This window comes from Vulpes lagopus, chromosome 8 (assembly GCF_018345385.1).
Source record: "Vulpes lagopus strain Blue_001 chromosome 8, ASM1834538v1, whole genome shotgun sequence".
NCBI lineage: Eukaryota > Metazoa > Chordata > Mammalia > Carnivora > Canidae > Vulpes > Vulpes lagopus.
In genome coordinates this window covers 34056570-34075150 of record NC_054831.1, presented here as the reverse complement: position 1 = coordinate 34075150, position 18581 = coordinate 34056570, and the positions used below count along the sequence as shown (strand labels likewise).

Sequence of the window (18581 nt, the reverse complement as noted above, 5' to 3'; positions counted from 1 at the left end):
ACAGAGCCCAGAAGCATAGACAGAAGCATAGAAAGTATTTTTATGGCTGTATTAGTATGTTCTGGGTAAAACATTAATTAAAATTAATGTAATCCTTCTATCATTGTATATTTAAGCTCCTTGTCCAACTCCCATCCTATCCCCCTTCTATTTAAGGGGCCAATTTATTTTGCCTATTTCTGACAACTCTTTGTACACATTGAATTTCAAAATATTTTTATAATATTCTTTTAAGTTAGCCAAAAAAATGTGCAGCCCGGGTGGCTCAGCGGTTTAGTGCCGCCTTTGGCCCAAGGTGTGATCCTGGAGTCCCGGGATTGAGTCCCGTGTCGGGCTCCCTGCAAGGAGCCTGCCTCTCCCTCTGTCTGTGTCTGTGCCTCTCTCTCTCTCTCTCTCTCTCTCTCTCTCTCATGAATAAATAAAGCCTTTTAAAAAATTATAAATTAGCCCAAAAGGGACACCTGGCTGGCTCAGTCCATATAGAGCATGAGACTTTTTGATCTCTCGGGGCCATGAGTTCAAGCCTCATGTTGGTGGTAGAGATTACTTTTAAAAAAAATATATATATAGCCTGAGAATGAATCGGAAGAAGTAAAATTATTAAATCAGGATACAAACAAATTTTGTAACTATTGATATTTAATAACAAACATTCATCTCAAAGGAGTATTATGGTTTATATTGCCACCAAAAATATGAAACTGTTTATTAGTGTTTCTTTGATCACTGGCAAGGTTGAAAATTTTTCATATTTAATTTTAAGCCAAATTTATTCTTTATTCCCTTACCTGCAGGTTACTTTAAGAAATTTTTTTTTCCTCAAAAGTGCCGAGTGGTCACTCTACCCAGAGCCACTTGCGTAAATAAAGTACCGGTGCAGTGGCTTTTTCCTGTTGAAGTTTCTATGAGCTGCACTAATGTGCAGTAGTAATTAATTTTCTTTTCTTGTACACACACATTTAAAATTCAAAGGTTGCTTCTGTTTGTTCCTCACTTTATTTTTCCAGCCATAGAGCACATGCACGCAAGCTTTTACAAGGCCACGTAGAATGCTCTTTATTCTCTTTGGGAGCTGCGTACAATGGTAGGAGGCTGGGTCTGCCGGGTTGGTCCTCCCAGAGGCCTGTGTTTCTGATTGAGGCTTGACAAACTGGTGGCAAGATGCACTGAGACACTAGGTTCTACTTTGTTTCCAAAAGAACTCCTGGAAGCATCTGGTTGAGGAGATGCAGCGCAGCGGCGGACCTGGTGCCTGTACCCACGTGTTCCATGGTGATGCCTCCGGCCACTCCCGGGAGTGGTGGGAGCGTTACTGTGCTCCCTGGCCACTGACTGCAGGTACTCTGAGGAAATACCATGATACTCAGTTCTGCTCTCCGTCTTGGCCGTGGTCTCTTCAGGAAATCAGGTCTTCTGGATCACTTTCCTTTTTAAGGTGAAGAAGAATAGTTCCCAGTTTCAAAGCTGGCTGTGCGGTCTTCTTTTTCCTTGACAGGTGAAAAAAATGCCTGTTGATTGGGGGGAGAAGGGGGCATTTGAGTCCCAGGAGAGCAGTGCTCAGGTGGCTATTAGGTCTTGGCCAGAGATGGGGTCTCCAGCAAGGGGTGGCCAGAGACTCTTCCTCCATTCCAACTTTGAACTAAAATAGAGAGTTTGTATTGAGAAGGCCTGCAATGCAGGCCACACAGACCCAATGAGGCCCAAGTTCTACATTTCTAGTTTTTCAGCCAAAATTCATAATTGGAATGTGAAAATGTTGGGATTTGGCTTTACTCACAATTGAAAAATGCTTCCTTACCAGGAAGGGGCTGGGGGAGGGACCTCCATGGGAAATTCCTTCCTTCATACATAATAACTCTTCACTGCATTTCAATTACTCTTGGCCCTGCGTCGATGCCCGTAAAATAATTGAGCTGTACAGAGTGTGTGAACCCAGCTTTTGTCTCCCTATGAGCCAGGAGTCAGAAATCGTAGGCGTGTGACTAGGTTTGCTGCAGCTCTTCCCTGTAGGGCCTGTGAGTGGTGGTGAAAGCACAGCCATTTGAGAGTGGCCAGGTCAGGAGAGCAGAGGCAGGTGGGACACAGACCTGGCCCAACCACACAGCCTTTGCCCCGGGCTGGGGCAGAGTCGGTGTCCAGTGCCCATGCACCTGCGGCCAAGGAACAGCAGAACTGATTGCTGGTCCTCTCATGCTGTTTGGTGGGCTTCCTGCCATGTCTGTGGGTTTCAGGGCTGGCAGGCCAGCTTTGGGGGACCTGCATCAGCTGGAGAACTGGTCGCTGGACGAGGCAGAGGGGAGGTTAGATGGATGATGGACCTGCAGCGGAGGCATTGGCTGATCCCAGTGGACACTCTGGAATTGGGGTGTGGGGAAGCCCAAGAATCTGCCAGGGCAGAGGGAGGGCAGTTTGGCTATGTGCCCCACACCTCATCCACTTGGCCATTTTGTTAAACTGCATCACTGCAGTCCCTTTCATATGAGATGAGATTTAGGAAAATCTCATTTTCCAGAATTGATTTTAGCCAGAACCAGTTGTAAGTTATCAACAGTTTGTCAATAAAATGTGAAAGGAGAAATCTCTTGGGAGAGATACCAATGGTGGAGTGCTCTTGCCTTCAGAGCATCCAGAATCTTTTACCACTCTAGTCTAGGTAAAGCTTAGAAAAAAAATGCTTCTAGATTAGATGTGAGATATGAATGAAATCTCAAAGTCAAGATGCTTCCAAGGTTGGGAGAATGGCATGGTTGTTTACTGAATGGGAAGACTAAAGAGGTAGGTCCGGTTTGCACAGATGCCATCATTGTAGTAGGTGGCACGGAGCAGTCACCAAGGAAGTGAGTTTGAACCTGGAGGCGTCTTGTACGACTTTAGCATGCCTGGTAGAGTGACTTCAGCTCCAGCATGGTGGCTTTCTGGAAGAGAAGGCTGGCTTGCGGGGATTCCTGGGTAGCTCAGTGGTTTAGTGCCACCTTCAGCCCAGGGTGTGATCCTGGAGACCTGGGATCAGGTCCCACATCAGGCTCCCTGCATGGAGCCTGCTTCTCCCTCTGCCTGTGTCTCTGCCTCTCTCTCTCTCTCTCTCTCTCTCTCTCTCTCTGTTTCTCATGAATAAATAAATAATACCTTAAAAAAAAAAAAAAAAAAAGAAGGCTGGCTTGCAGACATGGTACCTTTAGTCCCTACTAGATAAGCCTAACTTTAGTGTGAGACAGTAAGCCATCCTAACTGAAGCTTTCTGGAGTGCTTTAGAATTTAATTGTATGTGACATTTTCTTGGTGCATGTTGCTAGGTGACATAAATGTATCAAAGTCTTGTTAATCTTCTGTACTGCCCAGGTTTAGACTGTTAATACTTAGTAAAGGGTAAGCCATTTAAGAGGCACACAGTAGGACAGTTTAAGATTTCATGAACTTCTATAGAAAAGGCTCTCCTGAAGAATGGCCCAGGTATGCAAATTAGGTAGGGTAATAGAGTAAAACTTGGGAAATCAAACTTAGTTTGATTTTTGTGTTAAACATTGGTGTTTTACATTCCCTACAGCCTGTGTTTGGGTACAGCTCTGGCTTGTGCTTTCTCTCCACCTCCCCACAGGCAGGAGGCAGCCTGCCCAGAGAACCGGGAGCACCTCCTGGCTGCCACCCCACTTGTAGCTCTTTCCTCCTTTGTTGATCTGAGTCTCATTTGGTCATTCCATCCACTTAGCCAGCACTTTCTAGTGTCAGACACTAGAACAGATACCTGACTCTCCTTCCCCTTTAATAGGGGCCACATGCTTGCTTTAGGGCAGGACTGCCTGACCTTGTGCACATCTCAGCACCCATGGAAGATAGTAATATTTATGGGGCAGCCCTAGGTGAACTGGAAGAGATTGGAGGTGTCCGTTGAGACTTGGTGAAAGAACCCATGACATTTATCTTTAGAAGTATGGTAAAAAGGATAAAGTCCTTTAGATGAAATATTGACCCTGTATAAGACCTACAAATATAATCTTTATGTTTGTCACCAGAGATGCTTAAATACTTCTGTAGCTGTAAGAGCAGACCCTTAAATGATGCTGTTTTGAAACATGTCATGGTCTTTTAATCTGCGGAGCAGTACTATTCACCTTATTTCGCAGGGAGGGAAACAAATGCTCCAAGTAGGCAAGTAATTGGCTGAAGGTCACACAGCTGCTGTGTGACAGGGGGCAGGGTGAAGCCAGGCACTGGGCTCCATGCCCCACGCCAAGGCTCTGCCACCCTGCAGCCTCTTCTGGAGCGGGTTTTATGCTTGAAATAGCCGCAGTTCTAGATCAGGACTCTTAGATGCTGGTGAGTTCCTGAGAAAGAAGTGGAGGACCAAGCCCTTGAGCATGGCTTCAGGGCCCTGATGCCGGGCTTTATTAGCTTCATCCCCTCAATCTCCTTAGGCCAGCTTCTTGCCATCCCGCTGACTGTGCACAGGCTTTTCGCTCTCTTTGGTCGCTGTCCCCTCCTGCCCCCAGCCTTCCCTCCTAGGAGGGGAATGATGTACCTTGGAATTGAGCCAGCTGCCCCACGCAACGTACGGGGTGGGGTCTGCGGAAAGTCTAGCACACAGAGGAGTCTGGGCTCCTGTGGGCAGCAAGTGGCAGGAAAACTCCCTACAAGTTGGGGACAGTGTGGGAAATGAAGCTTCTGCGACTTGCTTAAGGTCATCATCTGTCAGTTCCCATGTTAGGTTTAGTTAGAAGTTAAATAATTTACAGTAGTTTCCGTTTTTACTTTTTTATTTTCATCAAAACCAAGTATTTTTCATTTGAAGTTTACAGTGAATTCATGATCCGCTTTTGACCGTATCAGTCACTGCGTGTTTTTGTTTCCAAGCTGTAAGTGGCCACCGTTTCTGCCATGTCCATGCCTCCCGGGTTTCATTTTTCGGGTAGAAAGTCGCCCTTCTGTCAAGGGCAGTCACCATTAATCCTTGCAATAGGTGCTTTTAGCTGTTGTTAGTTGTATCTTGGGTTGTGTTTCTTTCTCCCAGTAATTGTCATATGAATTTGATAACAGGCTGATCAGTAGTTTTGTTTCTTCATTAGTCCATTGGAAATGGGTGAGCAGTTTTGTGAAATGGCGCATTGAAACAAGGGGTGGAGTGAAAGGGGCGGTAGGACACACAGAAGTGCCGTGAGCCCCAGACAAAGTTGGGGTCTGGGGCTGGACTTCCTGACTGGTGTGGGCACTGCGGGCCCCATGGCAGCAGCTCGCGGGGGTGGGGGGCACCTCTACCCACCCGGGGCCTGGCCCACCCCCTCATTGTTTCCCTTGAACTCTGTGGAAACTCTGTCCTGCACCGAAGGAGGGTGCATGGGACAGGTGGCCCACCAGCCATGGGGCTCACAGAGCCCAAATCCATCCCAGATCTGCCTTGGAGGCAAGGCTTCTCGTGGAGCACTTCTGTGGAAGGTATTCACTGAAAAAAGCTCTGTGGGAAAACTGATACTGTCAGGCAGGTCTTAGTAATGGTTGGAAGATGATACCTTTGTTTCCACAGCTCCTGTGAATGAGTGGGGTGGGCCTTGTCATGGAGCACAAGCTACAGAGGAGCACACGTGTGTGTGTGGTGGGGTGGAGGGTGCAGGGATAGGTAAGATGAAGAGATAGTCCAGAGGCAGACGGAACATGGGTGTGTGCTGCCAGAGAAAGGGGCAAGGGGGGCTGGTGTGTACTAGTCCGTGCAGGATGCTTAGAGTGTGGACACATGGCACATAAATATGCCAGTGTCTGAGCACATACCATCCAGGGAAAAGTGCCTAAGCTTTTTAAGCTTAGTGCCTAAGCCTGGATTGCCAAATCCAGGGAAAGTGCCTAAGCTCTGGGGCAGAATTTGGGCATTCTTGGGTGCATTAGAAATACTGTATATGAGGGCACCCTTGGCCCCACCATAACCCTTGACCTGTGCCAGGAGGGGCATCTGACCTTTGGGGGAGAGGCCCATGCCTTCTCCCACCAGGCAGCCACGCCCAGCCCCTGGACACCATGTAGGGATGCGGGGGGCGTCCGTTTCTCTGCCCTGCTCCCTAAGCACGTTTGGAGCCACCTCAAGCTGTGGCAGGATGTCTGAGAACTAGAGTCATGTGGAGCTTCAGAGAGGTCGCACACAGCAATGGTGCCGCAAGCAGGTCATGCTGTTAGATGGGTTTAGCACTCACTGATGTCTGCTTGAGCCTGTTTGCAGTCCACAGCAGACAGTGAGGCTGGATCAGCGACGGGGTGCCTATTCCTGGTGGATTTGTAAATGATCCTGGGTTTCCTCCAGCTGTACGACCTGGGTGTATGTGTATATAGCATCTCCCAAGAATTAATGTATAGAAACTACTTAATTGCCAAATGAAGATGAGAAACAGACAAGGTCGAGACACAACTGACCTGAATTATTTGACAGGTTTTTTTTTTTTTTTTAATTATTTATTTACTCATGAGAGACACAGAAAGAGAGAAAGAAAGAGGCAGAGACACAGGCAGAGGGAGAAGCAGGCCCCATGCAGGGAGCTCATCACGGGACTCGATCACTGGGACAACTCGATCCCGGGTCCCCAGGATCACCCCCCTGACCGAAGGCTGGGAGTCCGCACTTCCCTGTCGATGGGCGGGTGCCGAAGCAGTGAGCATGGCTGGCAGGTCACCCCAGGGAGATGTAGACGGTGGTGGTGGTGGTGCAGACCCAGCACATGCTGGTTAGGGTCAGCTCTCCAAGGGCGCAGTGTTTAAATGGGCGCCAGAAGCTCCAGGGCGATCCTGATAAGATGAGGCCTTATACCATGTTTTTCTCGGAACTGTTGAGAGTTCTCTGCAGACATGACCTCATCGCATAACGCAGCCCTGAGGCGGGGAGGCTGAAGCGTTACCTCCCGCCTGCAGGTGAGGCATCACCGTGTTGGCTTGTGCGCCTCCCTCTCAACAGCGCTTTACATGCCTGCTCGCTTTCAAACACCAGCCCTGTTCTTACTCCCAGGGCTCCGTCTGCCTGGAAAGCTGCCTCTTCCTGCCCCGACAGCCCCCCCCCACCCCCCCCCACCCCCCCGCACCTAGGCCCTTGTTCCCTGCCCCACCCCCGCCCCGCACGGCTTGCTCTCTTGGCGTCAGCAGGAGTATAGGCACGTGTGCTTTGTCCTGCCACAAGGCGGGAATCTCTGGGAATGGAAAGCTTGGCTGGAGTATGCTGTCACCAGGGGGTAGTGAGCGCTGAAGTCACTTGTGCTGTCGTGGCCAGCGGCCAGTATAGCAACAGGTACTGTGGGCTGCAGGCCCCAGGATGTGCACCCAGTCCTGGAGGAGGAGACAGATGGACCGACGAACATGTTGGTCTGATAAAGGTCCTGGGGGTGTGATGCCTGGCCGAGGGCCATTGGGAGCACAGTGGTCTGTTGGGAGTCAGCCTGGAAAGGCGCTGGGCTGGGAAGCTCAGGAGGCTGGCTCATTCTGAGTCGGGGACAAGTACTGTTTCCCCAGAGTGGCCCTGTGCTAGCGCAGCCACAGTCTGCCTGCCCAGAAATACCCCGAGCTTTCTTCTTGTCATTCTGAGGTCTTCCCACACCCTCACCCCTTTTCCTCTCTCCTGTCTGAGCCCCGAGATTCCCTTTGCCATGGTTTCCCATCCCTTAAGCCCTCGGAACCCTTCTCATCTGTCACCACCCCTACTGCATTGTTTCTTCCTCCCCACTGGCCTGCCCTCCCCCTTCACAGTGCTGTGTTCCCTTCCATACATGCCCCATTTGCTGCCTCGACATGGCTGTTCTGTCCTTGTCTCCAGGAGGCTGGGCTCTCAGGCTTTCTCTCCCCTCCGCCACCCGTCCCATTTGCCCACAGCTCTGCTGAGCCAACCAGCAGGTGCTGTGTCCCCTCCTTTCTACTGTCTACTCTGACCTGTTTTATCTCTCCAACTTGAGAATCTGCTTATTGTCTCTCTGCCCCAAACTGATCTTCTCATTGCCCCATGTCCCCTGTTGAAAAGCCTCCATAACTGCTTTCAACTAGGAGCAGGCCTGGGCACAGTCTGGCCCCAGCCCGAGCCCCCCTCTGCTGTCTCTAATGCCCCTTCTCGGTGCCTGCCACTCTGCCCGTTCTCTGCCCCCTGTCCTATACTCCGGCGGTTCCACCTACCAAGAATATCTTTTCTCTCCTGGGCTCTCTGTCTACCCAAATTCTGTCTGTCCTTGAGGGGTCATCTGTGTCTCTGTCTCCTCCACAAACAGTCCCTGATGCCCTCTCTCTCAGCAGAAGGAGTCCATCTCCTCTGACCCTCGGCTGCTGTGTCTCCCATGGTGGCTAGTCGCCAGCTTCTGTCTCTTGTTCATCCCCCAGGCAGTTTTAGGGGGCTTGTTCTATGCTGGGTCCTGCTCCAAGGGCTCCTATGGGGCCTGTCTTCTCTTCTATTAGATCAGGAGCCCATGTGCAAGTTCCCAGCTACTGTAGCCAGCACAGGGCACTGGAAACAGTAGGCATCCAGCAAGCTCTTTATTATCGACCCTGGCAACCCTCCCCTCCTCCAGGGGCCACGAGGGGGGCCACTCCTTCTCTGTCTCTTTCTCCCAGTTAGCCTGGGGGTCAGCTGGGATTAAAGCTAGGGTCTCAGACTTCAACCGTTGTTCAACCGTTGTTCACATTAAACTGTTCTAGTTTTAAGTTTACTCCCAAAGCAGGATTTTTTTGGGGGGGGGGTGGTTTATCACATTGGTTCTTTTATTTTTTATTTTTATTTTTTAAATAAATTTATTTTTTATTGGTATTCAATTTGCCAACATATAGAATAACACCCAGTGCTCATCCCATCAAGTGCCCACCTCAGTGCCCGTCACCCAGTCTCCCCCAATCCCAAAGCAGGATTTATCAGTCCAATCACAGAAGTTTTCTAAGGAGAAGCAGAACTTAGGATTCTTTCAGGTCCACCCATCAAAATTCCGGTGTGTTTGTGACATACAATAAATAGCCTATGGGTTAGTGTGTGTTAGGCTTTTGTCATGAAGCACCTGAGGACATGTGGCCAACTGTGCTCGTTCTGAGACTTGTCTGCAGCACGTCACAGATCCCAGCAGGCACAGAGGCAGATATCACAACAGTCCTGAACAGGGCGAGAATAGAAGTCCCTGCATGGCTTTGTGTCAAGATGACACTCATTGAGACCTCCCATTCATCTGTGTGCTTTCCTCCCAGGAGATGGCAGGCAGGGCCCTCAAGCAGACTGGCAGCCGGAGCATCGAGGCCGCCCTGGAGTACATCAGCAAGATGGGCTACCTGGACCCCAGGAATGAGCAGATAGTGCGAGTCATTAAGCAGACCTCCCCAGGTGAGCTCAGACCTGCTGCACTGTGGGTGAAGACGGTTTGCAGGAAGTGAGGTCCAGTGTGGCCCTGGTCAGTGCATTATCTGTTGGCACTCACTGCCCTTACCGGTGAGTTGGGCCTGCCCTGCTCTGCATTTGGGCCCTGAAAAGAGAGGCAACAGGTGGCAGATCATGGGACTTACCTGGGTCCTGAAATAGCCTCTGGTACTTTCTGGGGGGCGGGGGTTGTATACATATTTTTTTTTTTATGGAGTTTGAAGAACTCACTGGATAGTAAAGTTAGGCAACCTAGCAGAGAGTGAGTTTTAAAATGTTCTTTTTACTTTCTCTTGGGCCTGCAAGGGAGTCTTTGAAAAGGGAGGTTTATTTCCTTGATTTTTTTTTTTAAGATTTTTAAAAAGATTTTATCTATTTGAGAGAAAGTGAGTATAGCAGAAGGAGGAGGGAGAAGCAGACTCCCCACTAAGCAGGGCCCGGTGCAGGGATAATCCCGGGACCCTGGGACCATGACTGGGGCCAAACGAAGTTGCTTAACCGACCGAGCCACCCAGGTGCCCCTATTTCATTGACTTTAAAATACAGTGATTTCTCACACTGTAGCCTCAGAGCAGGCGTCTCTCCAGCCTGGAGGCCGTAGGCAGTGGCCTAGACAGCCCCTCAATATCCCCTGGGAAGGGCCAGAGGCACCAGCACCAAATGTTCTGCCTCATTGGCTGTCAGTGAATGTTCCTTTTTGAGGATAGAGCAAATGGGAGGGACAATTTTTGGTACCTGAGGTCCCTGGGCATGATAAGGGATTTAGGATATTTAGCAAAAAGGGCTTTCCTTATTTTGTGGTAGATCTTTGATAAAACTCCCTTCCTCTGTTGAGTGAGAAATTGTATCTTTGTTAAGAGGGCACAAACTCTTGTTTTCTTGTTGATAGAAGACCCTTAAACCGTTGCCTGCCGGCTATCCCTGTCAAGATTCTTAGAGTCCCAGAGTCTGTCTTGCGGCAGAGCCCCAAAGGGAAATGCAGGCCCAAATCTGTTATGATTTTCTTCTACATTTGCCTCTGATGTGTATTCACTGATGCATCTTCTTAGCCCAGGAAGACAGTCATTGTTTGTCTGTGCTTCTGCACTAGTTGATGTCTGTAGAGGTTCTCGGCTCTGCCAGGTATCCCTGTGAGGGACCTCGGGGGGCAGGGCAGAGCCTGTGACCCAGAAGTTCCCCAGCAGAGTTCAGTCCTCTGCCCACAGCAGAGTTCAGCCTTTGTCAAAAGGCCTTACAGAGGGCCTGGGCTCATGGAAGAGCCTGCAGCAGGGCCAGCCCCAAGGACACTGCCGGCAGGCGGGGCCAGTCTGCAAGAGGCAGACCAGCTGCACAGGCTCCCCACTAATGCCATGTCCCTCTTCTGTTCTCTGCAGGAAAGGGAACCGTACCAGCCTCTATACCACGGAGGCCAAGCTTTGAAGGAACAGGTGACCCTTTCCCACCCTACCATCAGATGAGTGCGGCAGCCTACGAGGGTGGCAGCACACTGGAGGAGGTGCCTCGCCAGTACATGGACTTTCTCTTCACTGGAAGCACTCACAGTGTGCCCAGTGGCCATCAGCACCAGCCCAAAGGCTATGCCACAAACATGGAGGCCGCGGGCATGAGCTTCCCAGTGGCTGGCCCTGGGGGCCAAGCCCTCCCGCTGCAAGGCCCCCACTATAGGCCACACCTGCTGGTGCCTGGGGAGCCGCTGGGCTACGGCATCCAGCGCAGCCCCTCCTTCCAAAACAAGGAGGCCGGAGCTTATGCAAACCTGGCTGCCAAGGGCCCAGGTGGGCAGCCTGGGGCTGGCCATGCATTCCCGCCCACGGGAACACCGACAGGTCTGTACATGCCCCACCCGCACCACAAGCAGGCCCACCAGGTGCACATGCTGGGCTCCAGGGGCCAGGTGTTCACCAGCGACAGCCCCCCCCAGAGTCTGATGACACCCTCCAGAAACAGCCTCAACGTGGACCTATATGACCTAGGCAGCCCTCCTGTCCAGCAGTGGCAGTCCTCTACCCTGTCCCGCCGTGACTCTCTTCAGAAGCCAGGCCTGGAGGCGCCAGCCCGCCAGCACGTGGCATTCCTGCCTGAAGGCCCTGTCCCTAGCAGAACCAACTCCTTCAACAACCACCAGCAGCCAGTGGCCGTGCCCATTCGAGCGGGAGTGCCCAGCAAGACGGAGCCATCCATGCCCTCCCCCAACACCATCACAGCTGTGACAGCCGCCCACATCCTGCACCCAGTGAAGAGTGTGAGGGTGATGCGGCCCGAGCCTCAGACGGCTGTGGGGCCCTCCCACCCAGCCTGGGTGCCAGCGCCCACCCCCTCTGGAGCCGAGGGTCTGGATGCCAAGGATGAGCACCCTCTGCCCCTGGGGGGCGCCAGTGCGTACCCGTTGGACGTTGACTATGGCAGCCCAGACCTGAGGTGCCCACCCCCGCCCTACCCCAAACACCTGCTACTCCGCAGTAAGTCCGAACAGTACGATGTGGACAGCCTGTGCGCGGGCCTGGAGCAGAGCCTCCGTGGGAGCCAGGCTGCCGAGCCTGCCGACAAGACTGACAAGAGCCACAAGAGCGCCAAAGGGGACAAAGCAGGGAAGGATAAAAAGCAGATTCAGACCTCTCCTGTTCCTGTTCGGAAAAACAGCAGAGATGAAGAGAAGAGGGAGTCCCGCATCAAGAGCTACTCCCCATACGCGTTTAAGTTCTTCATGGAGCAGCACGTGGAAAACGTCATAAAAACCTACCAGCAGAAGGTCAACCGAAGGTTGCAGCTGGAGCAGGAAATGGCAAAAGTAATTTCTCATTATGTCCTTATCATTGGGCCCTGGTTCTTTCCTAAAGTGGTAATGGGAATTACAGCAGAATCCCATTTCTGTTTCTGCTTTATGCACCTTTATTACAAACAATTCGTCTCATGGGGCGATGGTGGGTTATAGGCGAACACCTTGGCAATGTCACAGATGTTGCTGGATCTGTTGCACGTTCACCCTGACTCTGCAGGTGAGCAGTGAACACTGTGCATGATTCCCCCAACAGGCAGATTGCCAGATCGATTTTTAGGGTCAGTCCTTATTTATTAACAAAATTTGTCAAATTTTAGTAACTGGTACTTAAACACTTTGAAAGGGTAGAAACAAAGTTTGAGATTTTATAAATTGAAATTGTGGGATTTATAAAGAAAAATATATCTGGTAACAATCTATTTATCCTTTAATTCTATAATTAGCAAATAATATATATTTTTTAAGATTTTCTTTATTTGGGAGAGGGACAGAGGGAGCACAGCAGGGGGAGAGGCAAAAGCCAGAGGGAAAGGAGAAGCAGACTCCCCCCTGAGCAGGGAGCCCAATGCATGACTCCATCTCAGGACCCGGAGATCATGACCTGAGCCCAAGGCAGATGCTTAACTGACAGCCTCCAAGACACCCAGCAAATACATATATATGTTTTAATATTTTATTTATTTATTCATGAGAGACACTGAGACAGAGAAGCAGAGACATAGGCAGAGAGAGAAGCAGACTTTGTGCAGGGAGCCTGATGTAGGACTGGATCCCGGGACTCCAGGATAATGCCCTGAGCCGAAGGCAGACGCTCAACCGCTGAGCCACCCAGGCGTCCCCCAGCAAATATTTTAAATGTACCTTAGTTGACAGTAATCTGCTAGAGAAGGTTATTAAGGAAATGATTTAAATTAAAATGTTACAGTAAATTGAAATCACACACACAAAAAAAAAATTGAAATCACACAAAGCCAATCATTGCAAATTCTAAAAATCTGTGCTCTTACTTTCTGCTCTCCCATTTTCATTGATTTTTCTTTGTTCCCATTTTCCTTGAGCTATTCAATTATTAGATTGCTCTTAGAGTTCCAGGAACTTTGTGGTCCCCTTTTCAAAAATTTTTATTTATAGAGGTTTCCTTTAGAGCCTAAAAAGGAAGTAATTTCACCTGTTTTATCTTCCCTTTAGATTCCAGATGTGTGTCTACATAAGCATATAAAGAACAAACCAGTTGCTTGTGTAGTATACTGGACCTATTCAGTGTTCTTAAATATGAAAATTAAGTTAGGACTGTCTCAGTTCTAGGGTCTCCCACCCCACCTGTTTCCTATCATGTGACCAATAATGTGACTTCCTTGTTTTCCTTCTCCACAGGCGGGACTTTGTGAAGCTGAGCAGGAACAGATGAGAAAGATCCTCTACCAGAAGGAGTCTAATTACAATAGGCTGAAGAGGGCCAAAATGGACAAGTCCATGTTTGTGAAAATCAAAACCCTGGGGATCGGTGCCTTTGGAGAAGTGTGTCTTGCTTGTAAGGTGGACACTCATGCCCTATACGCCATGAAGACCCTGAGGAAGAAGGATGTCCTGAACCGAAATCAGGTGGCCCATGTCAAGGCTGAGAGGGACATCCTGGCCGAGGCGGACAATGAGTGGGTGGTCAAACTCTACTACTCCTTCCAAGACAAGGACAGCCTGTACTTTGTGATGGACTACATCCCAGGGGGGGATATGATGAGCCTGCTGATCCGGATGGAGGTCTTCCCCGAGCACCTGGCCCGGTTCTACATCGCAGAGTTGACTCTGGCCATTGAGAGTGTCCATAAAATGGGCTTCATCCACCGAGACATCAAGCCAGACAACATTTTGATAGATCTTGATGGTCACATCAAACTGACAGATTTTGGCCTCTGCACTGGGTTCAGATGGACTCACAATTCCAAATACTACCAGAAAGGTATTGTCTCAGACGTGCCACGTCCACTTTTTTTTTTTTTTAAGATTTTATTTATTCATGAGAGACACAGAGAAAGGCAGAGACACAGGCAGAGGGAGAAGCAGGCTCCACGCCGGAAGCCCGATATGGGACTCTATTCTGGGTCTCCAGGATCACACCCTGGGCTGAAGGTGGCGCTAAACCGCTGAGCCACCAGGGCTGCCCGCCACATCCACTTTCTACATCTAGCCATAACTGAACTAAGGCAATGCTTTCCCATCCTGGTGGCTCCTGATCATTTTGAAATTATCTGTTTTCCATTATTTTATAATTTGATATGACATCCTTTTCTTCCTGAAGGAGATGCAAGTTTTATTATAGTATTTTTAGGACAATAGGCTGTGGGGTGTGGACCTTGGTTGGGAACCATCGCTCTGCCCTTATAAAATGAGCCTTAAAAACTAAGCCTTACAACCTCCCAAGAGTCCTCTTCTTATAGCTAATGTGATTTTTTTCTATAGGTATCTCTAAGTGTAGGTATAGGTTAACTCCATCTTTTGCAGTCCTGCTGGCCATTATCTTATTTATGGCTCAATTTCTTGAAATAGTCATTTTAATACCATGGCTCAGCCTTTTATTTTATTTAAAAAAAATTTTTTAATGTAATCTCTACACCCAATGTGGGGCTCGAACTCAACCCTGAGATTAAGAGTTGCATGCTCCATCAACCGAGCCTCATGCTTCTATTTTTCAACTCAAAACTAATCCTAATTTAATTCATTCCCATTAATGCCATTCATTCTGGCATTAAAGTCACTTTTGTTTATATTTTTTAATTCCTCTCATGCTTTCCCACGCTCATCTTGAAACATGTCTTGTCAGACAGGTAGTAGACTTTGGCCCGCATGCTATGCACGATATTGCCACAGTTACCTGAGCTTTGCTCCCTCAGCATCACACTATCACCCTGCACAGCACCCAGCTCCTGTCATTGCTTCATCCGTTGTTCGTAGTGTTTGTGTTACCTCATGGCTTGAGTCTACAGAGCAGTTGGGGAGGATTCTTTCTCTTAACATGTCAGGAGCTGAACTGAATTACTTTCCCCTTTGAAATTGTGGATTTGTTGCATTGTTGAATAGTGGAAATTCATTTTTTTATTCCCTTCTTCACTGCCCCTGATTCCTGGATAAAAGGGAGCCACATCAGACAGGATAGCATGGAGCCGAGTGACCTCTGGGACGACGTGTCTAATTGTCGATGTGGAGACAGGCTGAAGACCCTGGAGCAGAGAGCCAGGAAGCAGCACCAGAGGTGCCTGGCTCACTCCCTGGTTGGGACCCCAAATTACATCGCACCGGAAGTGCTCCTCCGAAAAGGTGCGTACTTCCAGCCACAGCCAGCTGCCCAACTGGCAGCCATCTTCACTTTAAACCTGTTGAGCCAGATGACCTCTAAGAGTCTCTCCAGCTCCAGCTGTCTGAGACTCTGAATGTTCTCATTGTATTTTTGTGCTTGTGGAAGCCCGAGAGCGAAATTATTTCCCTAACAAACAAGCCTCCAATGTATCTCATGTCTTTTGCAACTGCCCTTGCTTCCGGGGTGAAAGAGGACATACACCATTAGACGTGTCTTGCTAGTTCACTCCTTTGGCTGGGAAGTGTTAGGTTGGGGTGTAGGGTTGGGCTTTCTATCTAGAACCCAAGAGAATCTCTCCACATTGTTTTGACAGACACATCTCTCAGGGCACAGGAACACTACTCAGTCTCCTAAGCCATACACGTCCAGGATCCCGCTTTGACTCTTCCTTGCCTGAGTTCCTAGCTGCTTATACCAGCTGGTTATGGTTATATTCAGCTGGTTATGAAGTATGACAGGACATAAGTATTGTTTCCCTCCAGTTCTCCCCCTGTTGTTCCAGAAGTGCTGGAAGGTGAGATTTGGGGGCAGTGGTGTACATGGAACTACAAGCGTTCAGTAGAATTAGTCTCCTGTGTGGATGCTCTGTTTTATCAAATACGACATTTGATTGAGTACGAGAAGAACCTTTCAGGGATCAGTTGCAGGGCTTTTAGTGACAGTATAATAAATCCAGAGATCGGTGGTCTGTCTTTTCACATGTGTTGTTTTACTCCAGTTTTCTTTGTCAGCTGTGGAAATCCAAAGCAAAGCACTTAACCACTCAGAGCCACAGGTATAACAATAACTACCTTGAGAGGTTGCTGTGAACGTCAGCCTTACCGCACAGGAAAGTCTCATTGTCTCCTTCCTCTCACAGTGGGAGGTGAGAAGTATCTCCAGCACCGTAACGTGTGCAGTCCTGGAACTAGGGATCCAAGTTACCCTACCACCTCTAATGCCAGACCAGGGTGGAAGAGCTGGGGGATGGGGTGATGGGAGAACACAGCAAATGCTGCTGGCAGGTCTTAAGGCCCAGTTCAAGCTTAGCAAGGATCAGGTGACATCAAGACTGGAGCATGACTGGGACTAGGATGCAGAGCTCTGAAGGACAAGTGGGAGAAAATCGAAAAATGGGCCTGTTGTACTGCCTTGGTGAGGCTGGCTCGCCTGACCAAGCTGCAGGTGCCCTGCCGCAGCTACCGCACCTTGGGAGCTCCGTGAGGAAGGGCCTGGCTCTGTGAGTGCATCACAGTAGGTCTTAGGGGACAGTTGTTTTCTTTGCCCTCCTCTTCATACTCCTCAACTTCTTCCAAAACAGACTTAGCAAGCCTCCCAGGGAAGCCCTCAGGACTGGCAGGTGGAGCACTTTCTGGTTTTCAGTTAGTCCTATTTTAGTTTATGTCTTTCAGTTCTTTAAGAACTGAAAATCCCGGTTAGTGATGTTACTAACAGTAACAATAGGCTTTTAAAAGTAGAAAGTCTTATTATAAAAGCATCCTGTGTTTATTACAGACTAATTGTAGAAAATAAGGGAATACATGAAGACTGTCACCACCCTGGCAGGTGTCCCACCCAGCCTGCTATTCTGAGCCACACGTACAGGGAGGCACATTTTGTGTAGGTTGCTTTCCTTTTACATGACATGTGTGCTGCTGGAACATGCTTTCCCCTTAAACGGCAAATTAGCATTTGAGGATTTTGCAAAACTCTTCTCTGAGAAGAATGCACACCTGTGTGGAATTGAGTGAGACTTTGTCTTTCAGGATACACTCAGCTCTGTGACTGGTGGAGTGTTGGTGTGATTCTCTTCGAGATGCTGGTGGGACAGCCACCCTTTCTGGCCCCTACCCCCACGGAAACCCAACTGAAGGTAGGTACTAACCAGCCCATGCATCTGCTCGCTGCAAACACACTTGGTTTTCTGATGAACCCATGAGTCTCTGGTCAGCATTTGACCTTTAATTCTGAGTAGTGGAAGAGTGTCAGTTGTATGTTTTTAAATCATTATTATTACCTGTATAAAAAGTTTTATTTTAATAAGTAAAGCCACCAAGTTAGACCTGTGTTTTGATATCTATGTATATCTGAAGTTTTACTTGAACCATTGGTCATCCGCCATCTTGAACTATGAACAGGGAGAAGCAGTAAAGGTGGGCTCTACGTCCATTCTCTGCTGCCACACGTGCCTACCTTGCAAAAAATACTGAAAACTTTATGAACTGTACTTGAAGAAATCAATTACTTCTTTGGATATTATACTACATTATACACTATATCCATTATTGTTTGCAGATTATCAGCTATGTGATTGGGCTAGTTGTACATTTTTCTAATATTGATTGGAAATAATCATTTAATAGTAAATAATTAGTTTTGGAGTTATAACCATTATTCTCTGAAATAAATGAATTGATTTCTTAGGAAGGACTGAATTGAGAATTTGATAAAATCTTTGGAACATCTTTGAACAGTGCACTTACCCACCAAAATATGTGTTCACTAAAAATTCTTGAAGTATTCATAAGTCCCAGAGTCCATGTTAGACCCTAAATTAATAATCCCTTATTTAGAAAAATCCTGAATGAAGGCTTAGTTTTCACTCTGGTAACAATAAAAATGAAATTTGACACTATCTCTATCCTAATTGAATTGCCATACCATTCACTAATTTGCTTGTATGATAACTCAATTTTTTATTGTGATAAAATTTACCAGTTTAAACATTTTTAATTTTACAGTTGAGTGGCATAAAGTGCATTCACAGTGTTGTACGACTGTAACCATAACCTATCTTCAGATAGTTTTATCATCCCAAACAGAAATTGGGCTTATCAAACAATAGCTCCCCATTCCTCCCACCCCCAGACCTCTCTTTGACTTTTTTCTCTGTGAAGTTGCCTAGTCTAGGTATCCTGTAAAAGTGTAATACCGTATTTGTCCTTTCACCACTGGCTTATTTCACTTTAGCATGTCTTCGAGATCCATCCATGTTGTAACGTGTCAGAATTTCCTTCCTTTTTAAGGCTGAAGAATATTCCAGTGTATGTGTATAGCACATATATTTATCAAGCATCTGGTGATGAACAATTGGGCTTTTTCTACCTTTTGGTGATTGCGAATAATGCTGC

The 18581-nt window shown here is 48.3% G+C and overlaps 1 protein-coding gene across 1 annotated transcript in view; it reads left to right on the top strand.

Moving 5' to 3' along the window:
- Positions 1–18581, top strand: part of LATS2 (large tumor suppressor kinase 2) — a 73797-nt gene that overhangs the window by 51533 nt on the left and 3683 nt on the right. The window contains exons 3-7 of the mRNA XM_041766118.1: positions 9175–9307; positions 10714–12128; positions 13494–14076; positions 15249–15431; positions 17217–17323. Coding sequence (XP_041622052.1) covers positions 9175–9307; positions 10714–12128; positions 13494–14076; positions 15249–15431; positions 17217–17323 — 2421 coding nt within the window. The remainder of the gene's footprint in view (positions 1–9174; positions 9308–10713; positions 12129–13493; positions 14077–15248; positions 15432–17216; positions 17324–18581) is intronic.